Source organism: Melanerpes formicivorus, unplaced genomic scaffold, assembly GCF_026170545.1.
Source record: "Melanerpes formicivorus ecotype bairdi unplaced genomic scaffold, bMelFor1.0.p_v2 SCAF_42, whole genome shotgun sequence".
Classification (NCBI taxonomy): Eukaryota; Metazoa; Chordata; class Aves; order Piciformes; family Picidae; genus Melanerpes; species Melanerpes formicivorus.
The window spans coordinates 4,924,019-4,940,764 of NW_027142394.1; the positions used below are offsets into that span (position 1 = coordinate 4,924,019).

The 16,746-nt window shown below is 42.9% G+C and overlaps 1 protein-coding gene across 1 annotated transcript in view; it reads right to left on the minus strand.

The window, feature by feature from the left end:
• Positions 1-16,525, minus strand: part of PRKDC (protein kinase, DNA-activated, catalytic subunit) — a 99,022-nt gene extending 82,497 nt beyond the window's left edge. The window contains exons 1-18 of the mRNA XM_068158794.1: positions 16,369-16,525; positions 15,762-15,838; positions 15,565-15,657; positions 14,229-14,303; positions 12,723-12,831; positions 11,383-11,495; positions 10,507-10,606; positions 9,366-9,421; positions 9,244-9,274; positions 8,348-8,505; positions 7,974-8,120; positions 6,894-7,058; positions 5,544-5,712; positions 4,507-4,556; positions 3,210-3,347; positions 2,781-2,927; positions 2,061-2,176; positions 942-1,101 (exon numbers count right to left, since the gene is read on the minus strand). Of these exons, the coding sequence (XP_068014895.1) occupies positions 942-1,101; positions 2,061-2,176; positions 2,781-2,927; positions 3,210-3,347; positions 4,507-4,556; positions 5,544-5,712; positions 6,894-7,058; positions 7,974-8,120; positions 8,348-8,505; positions 9,244-9,274; positions 9,366-9,421; positions 10,507-10,606; positions 11,383-11,495; positions 12,723-12,831; positions 14,229-14,303; positions 15,565-15,657; positions 15,762-15,838; positions 16,369-16,510 (2,046 nt within the window). The 5' untranslated portion in view covers positions 16,511-16,525. The remainder of the gene's footprint in view (positions 1-941; positions 1,102-2,060; positions 2,177-2,780; positions 2,928-3,209; positions 3,348-4,506; positions 4,557-5,543; positions 5,713-6,893; positions 7,059-7,973; positions 8,121-8,347; positions 8,506-9,243; positions 9,275-9,365; positions 9,422-10,506; positions 10,607-11,382; positions 11,496-12,722; positions 12,832-14,228; positions 14,304-15,564; positions 15,658-15,761; positions 15,839-16,368) is intronic.
• Positions 16,526-16,746: the final 221 nt, after the last annotated feature.

Below are 16,746 nucleotides of genomic sequence, written 5' to 3' on the forward strand. Positions count from 1 at the left end.
GCAGAAGCCACAAGTCAAGAGTTATCAGAAATGTAGCAGACAGGATGAATATGAAGCACAGATTCAACTCAGAATACACACATCACTGTCCAATATGAAGCTGCCATCAGTGAAAACCTGAGATGCACCTTTGTTCACTCAAAGCCTAAAAGCCAACTTTAACAACACTGAGGGTCAGCTTTTTGGAATGCACTTAATAATACCCAAATAAGCAAGATACATATAACTGAAAAATAACTTTTTGGCCCTTCATTTTCTCTGTGTCCACCCAGCTAACAAACCATGAAAGCAAAACACACCCCTAGTAGTGGATGACCTGGTGGCAAGACAGAATGCTAGTGGAGTAAGAAAAGGGCAGCCCCCAACATCATCTACAGTACAAGCATCTACACCAGTGCATTCCCAGATCTGCTTCACTTGGTGCCATCACCAGCAGTGGCAGGGACATTGCTGGGCTCTGTGGTGTGCTACACACATGATGGGATGAAGCACAGTCACTTTAAAATAGCTTCCACATCACAAACGGTGGCCCCACCAATACAGCATTGTATTTCCTGTGGAAACCAGTGAGTGGAATAGGAGTACACCCCAGAAACCAAGTAACTAGCCCATGGGTGTCTCTGCTGCTCTGGCTAGATTGTTCCTGATATGCACACTATCCTCTGTGCCACCTGCACTGCAAAAGCATTTCCCATGCCTCTGTTCACTCAGCTCTGAAAGAGCATTACACATGGACCTGTCTCTTCAGAAATTGGGCTTCTGGTCCAAATTTTGACTTTGTATCTGCTTGTGTCTATGAAGGCATAAAATGCTATAAACATCTGAAACAGCTAGGTAACACTTTCAATGGACTACTTTCCATAGCACATAAAGAGACTACATAAATAACTACACCATCACTAAAGCAATGTTACCCTTCCACTGGGAAAAAGAGATCTCACCTCAAAGTATTTTATTTTCTTGGCAATTTTCATTGCAACAGAAAGCAGCTTGTAGAATCCACTAATCAGAGGTAGTCTCGTGGAGTGTGTAATAAGCTCATAACCAAAGGAATATAACCAAGGGCTAAAGTATTCAACGTGCTTCTCTGGCAGTATCTCTCTAAACCAGATGCATGGAAAACATACAAGGATAAAAAAAAGAAAGAAATAATAAAATATTTGTTCCATTTTTTCCCCCCAAACTTTCAAGGCAGTAAAAAACAGGGAAGTATTGCTTTCACAGAGCAGCTCCAAAGACAGCGAGGAAACAACTACACACTGCCTTCTGAGGCAAGCACAGGAAGATCTTTGGTTTGCTCTCCAGCACAAAGCCATTTCTTTCTCATTACATCTTGTCACTGAATGTCTGCAAACACACACACTCACAGATCAGATTTCACTACCAAGACTGCAGTACTGTCAGGGGAAATCAGCTGCACCTCTGCAGGCAAACCGTGCTGCACCTTTCGCTGCATGCCCCATACCCCTCCATGAAGACTGCATTTCAGGCCTCTGAAGTATTTAAGATGGTTACAAAGAAAACTGAAAGATGTTTGCACCCAAATAATGGAAGTGAAATGTCTTGTCTCCTGTACTCTTTACAAAAACCTGAGCTAAAAGCCCCTCATATGCTTCTAGCATACAAGGATCAACAGATGTAAGCTGGAACACAGAGAAGTTCCCCCTCAACATGAGCAGAAACCTCTTTACTGTGAGGGTGATGGAGCACTGAAGCAGGCTGCCCAGAGGAGCTGTGGAATCTCCTTCTCTGGAGATTTACAAACCCCTCCTGGATGTGTTCCTGTGTGACCTGCCCTAGGTAATCCTGCTCTGACAGGGAGCATCGGACTGGATGATCTCTGGAGGTCCCTTCCAACCCCTAACATTCTGTGATTCTGTTTTTCTGCCTACAACCTGCTGTCTGAAGCACACAATCTGTTGTCCCCTTCCCAATCACCTTCTGCATTTTGAAACATGGTGTATCAGCCTGAGTCAGAAACAGGCATCTTAAATAAATCCCACTTTGAATTTCTTCCAACTGCTTTGCAAATTCCAGATTGCATCAAACCATGTTAATACCTGCAGAATTCCACCAGATTGATAAAGGCAAGATAGTCTGTTGGCTTCGCTGGCCGAAGGTTTGAAGCAGGATCAGAAGAAGGCTCAACCAAAGCACTGTCAGCTTCATTTTCATCCTGAAAACAAATATTGAAGCAAGATCACTGGATCTGTGACAATACAGAAATAAACATGTTGCCCTGGGAGGTCCTGGATGCTTCCCCTCTGAAGGTGTTCAAGGCCATGTTAGATGAGGCCTTGAGCATCCTGGTCTAGTAGAAGGTATCACTGCCTATGGCAGGGGGTTTGGAACTAGACTATCTTGAAGTCCCTTCCAACCCAAACCATTCAGTGCACCTATGAACTTTTTTATCCAGATAAACAGTTTGTCTCTTCTCTTTCTTCTAGCTGGTCTGACACAGGAAAGGGACTAGTAATTGACACATCAACAATTCAAAGAAATAATAAGGGATGCTTGCTTTAAAGGAGAAAGCAAGCAGAAAAATTAAAATGACCAGATGCCAGAGCAGGGAGTGCAAAATAACAGATTGTGATCTTCTACTGATTCAAATGTTTCCATCTCCTAGCACTGTAATGCAATATTCAGTATTCACTTTAGTATTAATGTTACTTTGAGGACACTGCAAGGAGCTATCTCAGCATAATGAAAACAGAACAGGTAACGTGGGTTTGATTTCCCCTACAACAGCAGGAGTTAAAGGACAAGCCATCAGGTCTCACCTGCTCATTAACACCCAGTTTCTGAACAGTCAGGTCCAGTTTCTCAATAATCTTCAGAACAGAACTGATAAATTCATCATACAGCAAGCGATTCAGGGACTGCAGTGGTGAATCAGTAAGAAAGCTTTCCTCTTCAAAAACACATTCCTGTGTAGGAGGAAAGAGGTTCACATTTCAAAACTCCACTGAAAATTGTTTCTTGAATTTACCAAGATCTGAATGTCCCAGAAAATCCATCTTCAGATGTTTCTCAGCTGCTAGGGAAGCCTAAATTAATCCCTGTTTCATTCACTAATCAGCCACAAAATCCAACTAAAACCAGGAGGCAGTTCTTTCACATCTTCTTTGAAAATGGCTAGGGTTAGAAAAGCAGCTAAAAGACTCAGGATTGTGTTTCCTTTTGTATTTCCACATTAAATATGCTTTTACCTTCATTGTGCCACAGTTCAGTAGACTTCTAAAGAGATACAGATAGTCCTTATATGTTGGTACTTTCGATCTGCCTGTCCCAAACTCTCCAGCTTCAAGGGATTCTTCTGACCCTGAAGTCTCTTGTCCCAAAAAATTCTGAAAGGACACAACAGTTTTCAGAAACATTGCTGTGGTGGCTTGACCTTAGCTTGGACACCAGTTGCCCAACAAGGTGCTCCATCACTCTTCTCCTCAGCAGGACAGTGAAGGCAGAAAATAACATGGAAAAAAACCCCATGGGTCAAGATTAAAGCAGTTTAATAAAGCCAAAGCAAAGTCTGTGAGTGGAAGCAAAGCAAAGCAGAAGATTTATTCTCCACTTCTCGTCAGCAGGCAATGTGCAGCCACTTCCCAGGAAGTGGTGCTTCACTGCACACAGCAGTTGTTCCAGGAGAGAAATAATAAATGCCCTCCCCTCCTGCTCTTTATTGCTTTTATTGCTGAGTAGATATCATGTGGTATGGACTATACCTTTTGTCACTTTGGGTCAGCTGTCCTGGCTATGTCCCCTACCAAGATCTTGCCCACCACTGAGCCTACTGGTGAGGGGAAAATGCTGGATGGACAGCTTTGATGCTGTGCAGCACTGCTCAGCAGAAGCCAAAGCATGGGCATGTTACCAACACCTTTTCAGCTACAAACACAAGCTCAGCACTAGGAAGGCTGCTACATGGAAAATCAATTTCATCTCAGTGTAATCAGGCTAAACATAATGTAAAATTACTTGTACAAGCATGAACATGAAATGGTTGGGTTTAACACATAACCTATCTGAAAAGAGCACATAACAAGGTCCTTGCAAAAATCTCTACAGCTCCTCCGGTGGTCCCTTAGAGAAAATCCATCGCTGTGCTGCTACACAGGATGTAAAACAGCTTTAAAATCCTCCCTTAACACAAACATTCAGTGAAACTTCCAAAGTTTCCAAAATCTGTTAGCCTAGAAGAAAGCTGGATGACCTTAATTGCAGCCTGGTTTGTTGCAAACAACCTGAACAAACAAGAATTGCAGAGGACAAGTCAGCTTCCTGTCATTTTTTTCCCCGTTCAGTACAAGAGACACATCTTCATTATGCTGAGCAGATGTAGTGACCAGAGACCCATCACAACTGAGTCACAACTCCAAATGCAGAGCACTATCTTTGCTTCTTTGGGCCTTGCCCTGCTACTGAGCTAGATCTTCAAGAACTGGGATGCATGGATGTATGCTCTAGAGATCTGCATGAAGAAAACCTATGGTGAAACAATTATATTACCTTTGAAAATGGGATTGGCTTGGAGAAGATTCTGATTAATCCCTGATGCACTGAAACAAACAAACAAAAGTACTGCCTAAGCAGACTTAAAAAGACACAGCACCCATATCACATTAGCAATGAACTAAACCAGTTTTCTGTTTGCTGTCAGGATGAGGGAAAGGCAGAGGAACACAAACCTTTCTTTAAGGACAAGTATTTCCAAAACCAGACCCAAAGCTTTAGGATGTTTCACAGGGAACCAGTTGGGAACTTTCTTCTTCCTGCTTTTTCCTTAATCCTGTTATGATTTCTCCCTGACTTCAAATTCAGTGAAGAAGAGAAGAGGAGGCTCAGGGAAGACCTTATTGCTGTCTACAACTACCTGAAGGGTGGTTGTGGCCAGGAGGGGGTTGGTCTCTTCTCCCAGGCAACCAGCACCAGAACAAGAGGACACAGTCTCAAGCTGTGCCAGGGGAAGTTTAGGCTCGAGGTGAGGAGAAAGTTCTTCACAGAGAGAGTTGTTAGCCATTGGAATGTGCTGCCCAGGGAGGTGGTGGAATAACCATTCCTGGAGGTGTTCAAGAGGGGATTGGACGTGGCACTTGGTGCCATGGTCTAGTAGTCAGGAGGTGTTAGGTGACAGGTTGGACTTGATGATCTTTGAGGTCTTTTCCAACCTTGTTGATTCTATGATTCTATGAAAAAGGCACTGTGAAATCCCTTTCTCCTGACAATCCTTCAGAGCAGGAATGTAAGTCTTCTGTTCAGATTATCACAAAACATTCTCCTGCCTTCAATGACAGCCTTTCTGTTATCCCAAACAGTCATTAGAAGTATTCCCCAGGTGATTTAACAATGGATACTGAAAATTAACATGATGAGAACCCTGAACCTCCATTTGTAGAAGATGGGAAAAACTAAAAGCTTGATTTTTGACTCCAAATGTCTATCTACATATCTCTCTCAGAAGCAGTTAATCAGTTCAGGGGGGAAAAAATCCAACCCTAAACCTCACAACCTCCCCAGAACCACAGCAGTTAATATCACAGACTTACCCACTGTACTGATAAAACTCCAGAGAACAGGACCTTTTCCTGAGAGGGCTAGAAATACCTTGATTATAGACCTGCAACAGATTAACTGCATCTTTTCACTGTATTGTGGAAAGTTATTGATCTGCAGCACAACCAGGTGTTCAAGAACTGGAGTGTATGCTTCAGGAATCTAGAAGAAATAAAACCAAACCACCCATCACACATGGACAATGATTATAATGTGGTATCAATGTGAAAAAATAGGATTAATTATTTCAAGCAAGGTATTTTGTTACATCATGACCTGATCTACGAACAGGAGATCAGCAAGTGAATTAATCTTACTTATTAAAAACAACCAAACAAAAAACCCCAACAAAACAAAAACAACCAAACAACAAAACACACACAAAAAAAAACCCCTAACAACCAACAAAACCTAAAACCAGATCAAAACCCCAAACAAAACAGAGTAAGAAAGCTTCTTGGAACACATCATGGAAAGCAGTTCCTGAATATATCAGGTAGTGATAGGACTAGGGGGAATGGAATGAAGCTGGAGGTGGGGAGATTCAGGCTAGATGTGAGGAGGAGGTTCTTCACCATGAGAGTGGTGAAACCCTGGAATGTGTTGTCCAGGGAGGTGGTCGAGGCCCCGTCCCTGGGGGTGTTTAAGAGCAGGCTGGATGAGGCTCTGTCCAGCCGGATCTAGTGTGGGGTGTCCCTGCCCATGGCAGGGGGGTTGGAAGTAGATGATCCTTGTGGTCCCTTCCAACCCTGAATGAAACTATGAACTTAGTGGAACCAGTCCTAAGCTTATTAGGCAAGTACCAATTTAGTCAAACAATAGCAACACAGCAGAATAACCTCTTCATCCTTAGCACCTTGAATACCGAATGTAATTGAAAGCCTCTCCTCTGCACCAACCTTATTTCCCAGCACCAGCTAGGATCCAGAAAGCCTTCATTAGAACACAGAGGAAAATTGAAGTATCAGCCTCAGAGAAGATGCTAAGCATCAATACCAACAAATAAAGCAGGTATAGAGTGGTACAATCACATAAAGGGTAGGACTAAGTCCAAATCAATAGCTTCACCTAAAATAAAGTAAAGACCTCTTCACTTTTGGCTAGCATGGTTAGCACTGCAATGCACTGTTGAATTTTATGCTCCATATTCAGTGCATTTTCTTTATCCAAATACAATCAAATAAAGTGTTCTCCTGATATTATTCCCATCCTCTGGAGGTAAATGTCATTGTATTTCAGATAAAGAAACACCTTCGGTCATAGGTAAGTTCACAGCTTCTACCTCCTTATCTATCCATAGCTGCATAGAAAAAAATGACTGATACTTTAAATCCTCCACTTACTGTATCTAAATGGACTATCACACTTGCAATGGACTGGAGGAAGCTTGGGAGCTGATACATATGGTCATCTATTGTTTCTGCTTCTGTCAGGTACATTTGCTTACAGCGCTGAAGGAGCTCAACATACATGTTGTCAACATCCTCAGAGTGCAAAGCTTTACAGGGCTTAGAGAGAAAATAAAACACTGAATTAGCAGCTTTGTACAGCCAAACTCTGTAGCATGAAAACCAGGCAAGAACCATAAAATAATTATCTTTCCATTTCTTCCAGCAAGTCTTTACATCTGAATAAACTAACTTCAAGTATTTTACTTGCTACACATATGAGAAACATGGTAACTGCAATGAGCTATAATGATGGTTCACAGATGCAGTGTAATTTACTATTAAAGGCATTTGAACTTCTATTGACACAATTTGAAATCCAGCCTGAAAAGCACAGTTTGGCTGTGAATATCATACACATGGCATTAGGGATGCTAATATTCACTTACATGGTGATCAAGCTGCATTAAAGGAGTAAGTGACTTACTTTAGTGTGGCTTAACCAATCCCCCTTCACAAGATCTTGCTATTTAACATTTAACCCAGAAGCCCAAATTCTGAACTTTTATTGAGCTGGGTACAAACTGCACAGAGGACAAAGACTAATCCTAAACTGATGAACAAGTAGAAAGCATCCCAAACAGTACTAGAGGGCATGTAAGAATGCTTACAGGTTTCTATAGCATGATTTATTAATCACAGCATTTAGCATGAGCTAGGTCAAAAACTGTTTTTTTTTTGTGGAAAAGGCACCAGGAATCAAGTTACAGTCAGGAATTGCAACAGGGAACTGGCTATGGAAAAAGAATGGACTGCCTGAGGCAGTAACAGACCATGAGAGCTAGGCTAACGGCTGAATCCAGTCTGCCTTAATTTTGACATTTAGATTATTCATCATTTGCAGAACTACAAGTATTTACAGTTATTTCAGTGTCTAGGCAGTAGAAGAAACCCTGCCTTGAACCTGAATCAATCACTGATGTTGTGTGCAGACTAAGCCCACAACTTGCAGTAGCAGCAAGACCCTGCACATACTGCTGCAAAAAGCCCATATCCACGGATGGCGATGGACAGCTCTTTGCTGCTCGAATCCATTCTCCTGATGATTCCATAGAACTGCTCCATGAAGAACTGCAACGTGCTTTTGTGCAGCTCTGCATCCTTGGCTACCATTACAGAAATCTGTAAAGCAGACAAAAATAGTTCAGTCCTTCCAGAAAGATGAAAAAAAGCCACAAAAACAGAATATAGTAAGTCTTAGCAGGTACCTAGCTTGTAACACAAAGCACATCAAACAAAATAATTGTTTATTAAACAGATTCACTGAACTTCCAAGCACCAAGCATTCCCACTACTTCAAGAAATTTGACTTTGCTTTAGTCTCAGAGATGCCAGTGAAGTCTCCATACCTGCTTGAGGAATGAATCTAGTGCAGAGTGACTGGCTTTCTTCAGCTCGGGATTGTTGTGGCCACACCACTTAGACATTGCTTCGAAGAGGGAGACATAGTGGTCCAGGAGCAAGGCACCAAACTGAGCAGCATGCCAGCTGAACAACTGTAAACCAGCTGCAATGTAAACACAATTCTCATTAAAGCCCAGGCACATTCCACTTCCCAAGACCAGACTATAAAAGTCCACATTAGGACTTCAGGCAGATGTATCTGCCAGGACTGGAGGGTTTAACAAGTATTCAGAATCATTACAGTATCAGTATCCAGACATTAAGAACTTAAGCATAAAATCAACACTCCACAATCCTCTCTTTGAATCTACACCATCACAGAAAGCACAGCTGTGTCTTGAAGTAATTTATATTAATAGTGAAAGAGACTCCACTGGTTACAAATAATACTACTTGATCACACAATTCACAAGGATGCTCTTTCTCCTGTCCTTTATGAACTTCATCTGTCCCAATTTCCTTCTCTTTCTTCCAGTGAAACTCCCATTTTCTTCCTACTTTTCAAACTTTAACCCTATCCACTACTTTCTGTTTTCTCCATATTTCCTACCTCCCTCTTATTTCTACTCCTGCTATGCTTCCCTTCTCATACTGAGGTTTTGTACTACTCCAGAGGGGTAAATGGCATCGAGCACGATGCTGCTCTTCATAAGCTGCTTAGACCTTGCCTAGTTTAACCAAATACGCTTTAGATTCCAACTTAAAGTTGGATTTGCTACTTAATCAGCTAAGAAGTCTAGAGCTATCTGAACACAGCCAGCAGAGAATGAACAGCTCCAGATAGAAGACACCATTGAATGGTAACCACCTCAGTGTGAATGGAAACGATTCCCAACCTTACCTAGTTGCACTGCGTATCGCTTCTGATCAACCTGTAACACCAGAAAAAGTTTGTCACGGATGAGCTGCTCTTCACCAGGACTAATTCATTTATGTGGAACACTTAACAGGCGGCAGATTTACCTGTGGGTTGATTGCCTTCATTGCAAAATCAAAGATCTCCCTGGCAGTCTGAGGATCTGTGAAACAATCCAACAGTGAGTAGTTCACTTACTGACACACAAATGGGAGAGTGAAGACAAAGATATTTTTGTCCAGAGCTTGGTATGAAAAAGAAGTATTGGAAAGCATTACATAATTAATCTGAAGAGGCAGAGATGGTTTTTCCTGAAATACTCTTAAATGTGGGGAAAATGTACATCTATATTCATGGCTTTCCTGCACACTGATATTTTAACAGACACACCCCTTAAAAGGGAACCACACCTCTGTATAAACTCCATTCCAGCTCCAAAGTGGCTCTCTCAGCCACCCAACCTGTGGTTAGAAAATAGCCCTTCACAGAATCAAGGAATCACAGAATGGTAGGTGTTGGATGGAACCTCTAGGGATCATCGAGTCCAATCCCACTGCCAAAGCAGGATCACCTCGGGCAGGCCATGCAGAAATGCATCCAGGCAGGTTTTGAGTCTCCAGAAAAAGAGACTGCACAACCTCTCTGGGTAGTCTGTTGCAGTGCTGTCACCCTCACAGCAAAGAAGTTTCTCCTCATGCTGAGGTGGAAGCTCCTGTGCTCCAGCTTGTACGCACGGTCCCTTGCCCTGTCACTGGGCACTACCAAAAAGAGCCTGGCAACTTTATCTTGACACCCACCCCTCAGACATTTATAAATATTGATCAGATCCCCTCTCAGCCTTCTCTTCTCAAGACTAAACAGCTACAGGTCTCTCAGTCATTCTCCACAGGAAAGATATTTAAGTCCCTTCATCATCCTTATAGCTCTCTGTTGGGACTCTCTCCAGCAGATCCCTGTCTCTCTTGAATTGAGGAGCCTGAAACTGGATATGGTATTGCAGGTGTGGTCCCACCAGGGCAGAGCAGAGTGGGAGGAGAACCTCCCTAGCCCTGCTGAACATACTTTTCTTGTTGCACCCCAGAAAACATTTATGTGCAGAAACACATCATAAAGCAGTCCACATCGGGACAGACAGCACGCAGAGGGACAGACCTTCATCTTGCCTAAACCATCTGCCAGTGGGGAAATGTTCATTCTGAGTTCACAGCAGATCAAATTGGATAGCTTTCACATAGAACAAGAACTTACCTTCATCCATGGATTTGGTAAAGTTGTACATGAGTGCAACCAGTCCCCTCAGGCACCCCGCCACAACAGGCAGCTTAGGTGGCCTTGTAGCTGATGTCATCTGAAAAACAAGGGGGAGTTAACAAAACATTCACTCTCAAGTTAAGACAAACACCAAGGTTTCCCAGGTCCTAGAAGTGTAGAATAAATTCCATATTCCAAAAGAACACACTTATGTTAGCACCTGCCTCTATGAACACAAGTCCACAGAGACATTTCCTGCTCAGAAGTTTGATAACATTTGGGAGTTTAACTACAGAAGCATAAGAAATCCTCTGGCAAGCATGAACTATACTCCAAGAGCAACCACTGGATAACACACATCAATGTCTTAGAAGTGAGGAAGCAGGAAAGTGAAGTTCAGCAGAGCTGTGCTATTTCCCTGAAGTGCAAGGATTTTGCAGCTAGTAGAGACCAAAGCATAAACTATCAGTGCATGGCAATGTTACTTTTCTTGGGAGCTGCTGCAATGTAGGAACCATTTTTTTCTCACAGTATCATAGTATCATAGTATCAGTCAGGGTTGGAAGGGACCACAAGGATCATCTAGTTCCAACCCCCCTGCCATGGGCAGGGACACCAAATTCACTGTCACTGATGGCCTTGAGTTTTGACTTTGAAAGCGTCTCAGAAGCAGAGAACACAAAACATCAACAGTCCTTAGGGAAGCACTGATGACTGTCCAGCTAGATCCCTACAAACTCTCCTAGTTAAAACACATATCCCAACCTACAGTGCTACACCAAAGGGCAAACAACCAAAGCAACACAAGGGGCTGAAAAGAAACACCAAACAACCAAAGCAACACAAGAGGCTGAAAAGAAACACCAACCCTACCTGTGTCTTAAGCTCTCCCAAGTAAGCTCGGAATAGTTTCTCAGAGTGGTTAATCATGTCACTAGGCTGGACCTCCCCCAGAACTCCCAACAGCTCATAAATCTTCTCCAATACTAGAAAGGAATTTAAAATGATTAAGCATTACTTACTGTAATAATTACTTGGGACATTTCTATTGCAACTCTTATGTAACTTCCAACCTCGAGAAAAACCAGCCCTGAGGGTTTGATTTTAATGGGTGATTAGCCTGTGGGAAAGACAGCTCTTTATGAGTTACATCTACATATATATATACATCCTTATCATGATGTGAGATGCCTCCTTCTCTCACAGTAGTAAATTAAACACATTTCTCAACTGTGGCTTAGAAAACTGATTAATAAAGGCCATATCCACTGAGGAAGCATTTACAACTAATACAAGCTTCTACTGGCCTGGAGGTTGTGCTGGTTCTTTTAAGTATCATCAGGGTTAAGGCCAACAGCAGAAGTTCCTAGGCCTGCGTTCAGACTAAAGGGTTCTACACAGGCACAGCAAATTTGGTGAGGGTTAGACTTGTAAAGCCAAGCTCTCAGCTGTAACCAGCCAAGATGACCAAACTAGAGCTCATGTTGTTGTGTTTAACATTACAAACAACATACACAAGGCAGGAACTGATGAGCTCACATCAGGGGCAGCCAGTGCAGGAACTATGACACTAAAACAGCAGCTCTAAGACAACAGTGTCCAGGGTTGGAATAAAGTTACAGAGACCTTTAGAACTGAGCTTGGGCTTACAGAAACTTTGACAGGCCCACCCACTGGAGGGACCAGGACTACTCTTAAGGCTCACTGTTATAGGGGCATGCCTGGATATTGTTATAAAACAGGTATAAGAGTAACTCTAAAAGGATCAGCTAGACCAGGTTAGCACTAAACCTGGAAAACAAAAATAAAAATCCAAGAGAAAAGCAAAGTCAACTTGGTTAACAACAAGAAAGATGGAATTACTTCCAGGTTTAGGCGTTCAGAGACTAATAATTACAGCTTAGGGATACAAACACTCTTTTGTGTCAGGAATCCTAAGCCAGACCAGTGCTTAAATTGAGTATGAAGTGCCATCACTGAATGTGATTATATAATTTCTCCCATTTGATGGCTCATTATATACATATAGCTCTGCTAAGAAGCTGCATGGTCATGATCAGAAGACCTGGACAAATTTTTCTAGCTCTACAACAGCTACCATTGTTCAACACGCTTCCCATGGCGATGACAATTACACATTTCCAGGGGCTATGAACCAACAAAACCCAAGTGTAGATATAGCAAAGGGCACTGACAGAAAAACTAAAGGCTACCTGTGTCAGGAGATCTACTTTTGGTGGCAAGTTCACCATAAAATTTGTTAAATATCTCCCCAACTTTCATTTCTTCCATCAGGCAGGAATGTCGTAAGCTGCGGAGCAACTAAGATAGATTGAAAAGAAAGGAAGTCAGGAAAATCATTAATATTAGTACCATAATCCTACTTGGCTTAGACAAAACCACAGTTTGTATGTCTAATGTGCCATGGTTTAGTTGCTTAGATAGTGTTGGGTGATAGGTTGGACTTGATGATCTTGAAGGTCTTTTCCAACCTGGTTAATACTATTCTATTCTATTCTATTCTATTCTATTCTATTCTATTCTATTCTATTCTATTCTATTCTATTCTATTCTATTCCATTCCACTCTTATTCTATTCTATTCTATTCTATTCTATTCTATTCTATTCTATTCTATTCTATTCTATTCTATTCTAATTCCATTCCATTCCACTCCTATTCTATTCTATTCTATTCCATTCTATTCTATTCCATTCCATTCCATTCCATTCCGTTCCATTCCACTCCTATTCTATTCCACTCCTATTCTATTCCATTCCTATTCTATTCCACTCCTATTCTATTCCACTCCTATTCTATTCTATTCTATTCTATTCTATTCTATTCTATTCTATTCTATTCTATTCTATTCTATTCTATTCTATTCTAATATACATAATAGCTTACCTTCAGTATGCCATTCAATGAGATAGATTTATGGTAACAGCTCCAGAAAAAAGTACTGACATGAAATCTCCTTTAACAACAAACTACCTTCCTGCATACGTGTAAATGCACCACTTAGAATTCTTACTTTATATGATGCATATTACACAGTAATCTTCTACAACTATAGAAAGATAATTATACTCTGTAGATGTATATAAAAAAGTTCCAAGAGCACAGGCTTAGCAAATCTGCAGTAGTCTTTATCATGTTGCGTTTCTCCCTGCTGCTGTAAAGCCAAGCCCATTGACAGAAAAACTGATGCAGAGTAACTCAGAAGGGAGTTTTGGTTTTCTTACTTAAGCAAAGCTAAGTAGGTGCAAAAGCATTTGCAAAACAAGGGTCTAGTGCATTCTAAGGAAGCACATTAGGAAGTTACTGCCCCATAGAGTAAGAATACTTATGGAAAAAAGCCCTTCTCCACATGTTTCACTGTCTAGTGTATTATACTATGTATTAATATATAGTATTTTTAAAGTAAGAATACAATTGAACTGCAACTCCTTAAAGAATCATAACAAGCTGGGAGACAGAAGATCTGCAGCTGCCCCCCCAAACAACCATGCCTTGCTCTTGCAGATGAAGGACATGCTCACATCTAACCAAGCTACTGGAGGAATAGCAAAGACAATCTGTTCTTAAGACATATCTCTTACCAACAGCCAAATATTACACTAGCACAATTCTCTTGGGCTACAGGTGTTCTGCACAACTACAGTACCACAACAGATGTTCTACTTTTTCTAGAAACAAGATTTATAAAATGCATTTTACCTGAATCAGAAGTTCCAGAGCTGAGACTTTACATTTTGCTGCTCTCTCTTTTGTATAAACACTAATACAAGTTTTCTAGGTAGGAAGGAAAAATAGAGATTATAATACTGGTAAGTGGAGAAGAGAATTCAGAGATATTAATGTACTAATTTACCTGCTGCCCAGGGAGGTGGTGGAGTCACCATCCCTGGAGGTGTTCAAGAGGGGATTGGACGTGGCACTCGGTGCCATGGTTTAGTAGTCATGAGGTGTTAGGTGACAGGTTGGACTTGATGATCTTTGAGGTCTTTTCCAACCTTATTGATTCTATGATTCTACCTCTTTGAAGTATCTATTCCTAACAAGTTTAAGACTTTTTAGAAAAGACTAAAACAACAAAAATTCTCAGTCCTTGAAGTGGCTTCACAGACAACAGTGCAGCCCTGTCTTGTATAGTAACAGTTCCCAGATAAAGCAAAGACAGTGACTTCTGAAATAGAAGTCATACAGCAAATTTTCTGTCTCTGTACTATAACTCCTTAGAATATGCAGCTACTAATTTGAAAGACCTTGGAGTGCTGGTGGACAGCAAGTTGACCACGGGACAGCAGTGTGCCATTTTGGCCAAGAGAGGGCCAATGGTATCCTGGGGTGCAACAGGAAAAGTGTGTCCAGCAGGGCTAGGGAAGTTCTCCTCCTCCTCTACTCTGCCCTGGTGAGACCATGCCTGGAATACCATGTGCGGTTTTGGGCTCTCCAATTCAAGAGGGACAGGGATCTGCTGGAGAGAGTCCAACAGAGAGCTATGACTGTGGGACTTGAACATCTCTCCTACAAAGGACTGAGAGACCTGGGGCTGTTTAGTCTGGAGAAGAGAGGCTGAGAGGGGATCTTTTCAATGTCTATAAATATCTGAGGGGCAGGTGCCAAGATGAAGGTGCCAGGCTCTTTTTGGTGGTGCCTGGTGCTAGGAGAAGGGACAATGAGTACAAACTGGAACACAGGAGGTTCCAACTCAACACGAGGAGACACTTCTTTATGGGGAGGGTGACAGATCACTGGAACAGGCTGCCCAGAGAGGCTGTGGAGTCTCTTTCTCTGGAGACTCAAAACCCACCTGGATGCATTTCTGCATGGCCTGTCCTAGGTGATCCTGCTTTGGCAGGGCAGTTGGACTTGATGATCCCTAGAGGTCCCTTCCAACACCTAACATTGTGTGACTCTGTGATTCATCTCTCATAAGGGAGTAAGGGAGATGAGGCTGGTTGAAGGGTAGTTTGTGAATCTGTCACAGTATGTGACCCACCAGAATTGTTTCACTCATTCAGCAGAGACCTTTAGGAAATTATTTTCCTACCTCAATATTAGAGGCATAAGGATGAACTTTGTCACCCACTTTTTCCATGAAGACACAGAGAAACTTCAATGCTTCTTCCCTGCAATCTCGAAACTGTAATGTTAAAAACCAAAACACATTCTGTGTAGTAACACAACATGCTATTCATGTAGCACTATTTCAACACTTCTTTAAACATTGAAAGTTTCCCAACGTACCTCCTCGATGCCAAGGGATCTGTGGATGAAGACAAGCAAGCCTTGCTCTGGGGAGAACAGCAGGGACAGGTGCAAGGCTGCAGGAAGCAAACAAACCATCAGACCCCTGGTTTCCCCTCTAGAACAAGCAGGGCTGGACACGGCTCAGCTGTCACCATGTGCAGAGTCTGCCTTAACGCCTTGGACGGACGCTTGTCACCAGAGGAAACACAACTTAATGCAGGCTTCTTCTGACTGCAAGGGACAAGGCTCTGTGCCTCTGACCCTGGGAAAGATACCCCGAGGGCAGGTGGGCCGCTAGAGGCACACACCAAAGCACTTCTATCAAGGTAAATTATTATTTGGGGCAAGAGACCACCCTTCCAACAAAATCAGCTTTTTATATTTATATCACGCCTGTAGCCCCCAAGTGTCGCGTTGAGTCGAGAACTGCGGGAGTGCTGTCAGAACCACCGACGTGGTGCGTGCGCCCCTCTACCATTAAGGAGCCCTCCCCAAAGTCAGCAGTTGCTGTTTTAAAGACATCGGCGAGGCAAAAGCCGCTCCAGAGTACCCGAAGCCCCCCATCCCCAGACACCACCCGCCACGGCCGTGTCCGGGTGCGCACCCTGCGTGCCGCTGCCCAGGCTGATGAGGCAGGTCTCGCCCAGCCTGCGGAGCAGACTGTAGCCATGCATGGCGGCGCTGGCCGCATCGCTGGACTGCAGGCAGTGATGCAGCTGATGCAGACATTCCCGGACACCGGCCATGCTGCACCGGGCCGGCAGACAGGCAGCGGTACCCGGGGAGGCGGAAGCGGGCAGGAAGGACTTGCCCCCGGCCGCATGTAACGCAGCCACCTAGGGGACATCCTCTGTGGCATCAGGACTGGCGAACTGGGAGGCAGGAGAAACGCCAACAGACATCGGCGAGACCGCTCTGAGCAGAGCAAGGCACCTCGGGCGGCACGACCGCCTAAGGGGCTGAGTCACGGATGAGGGTTTGG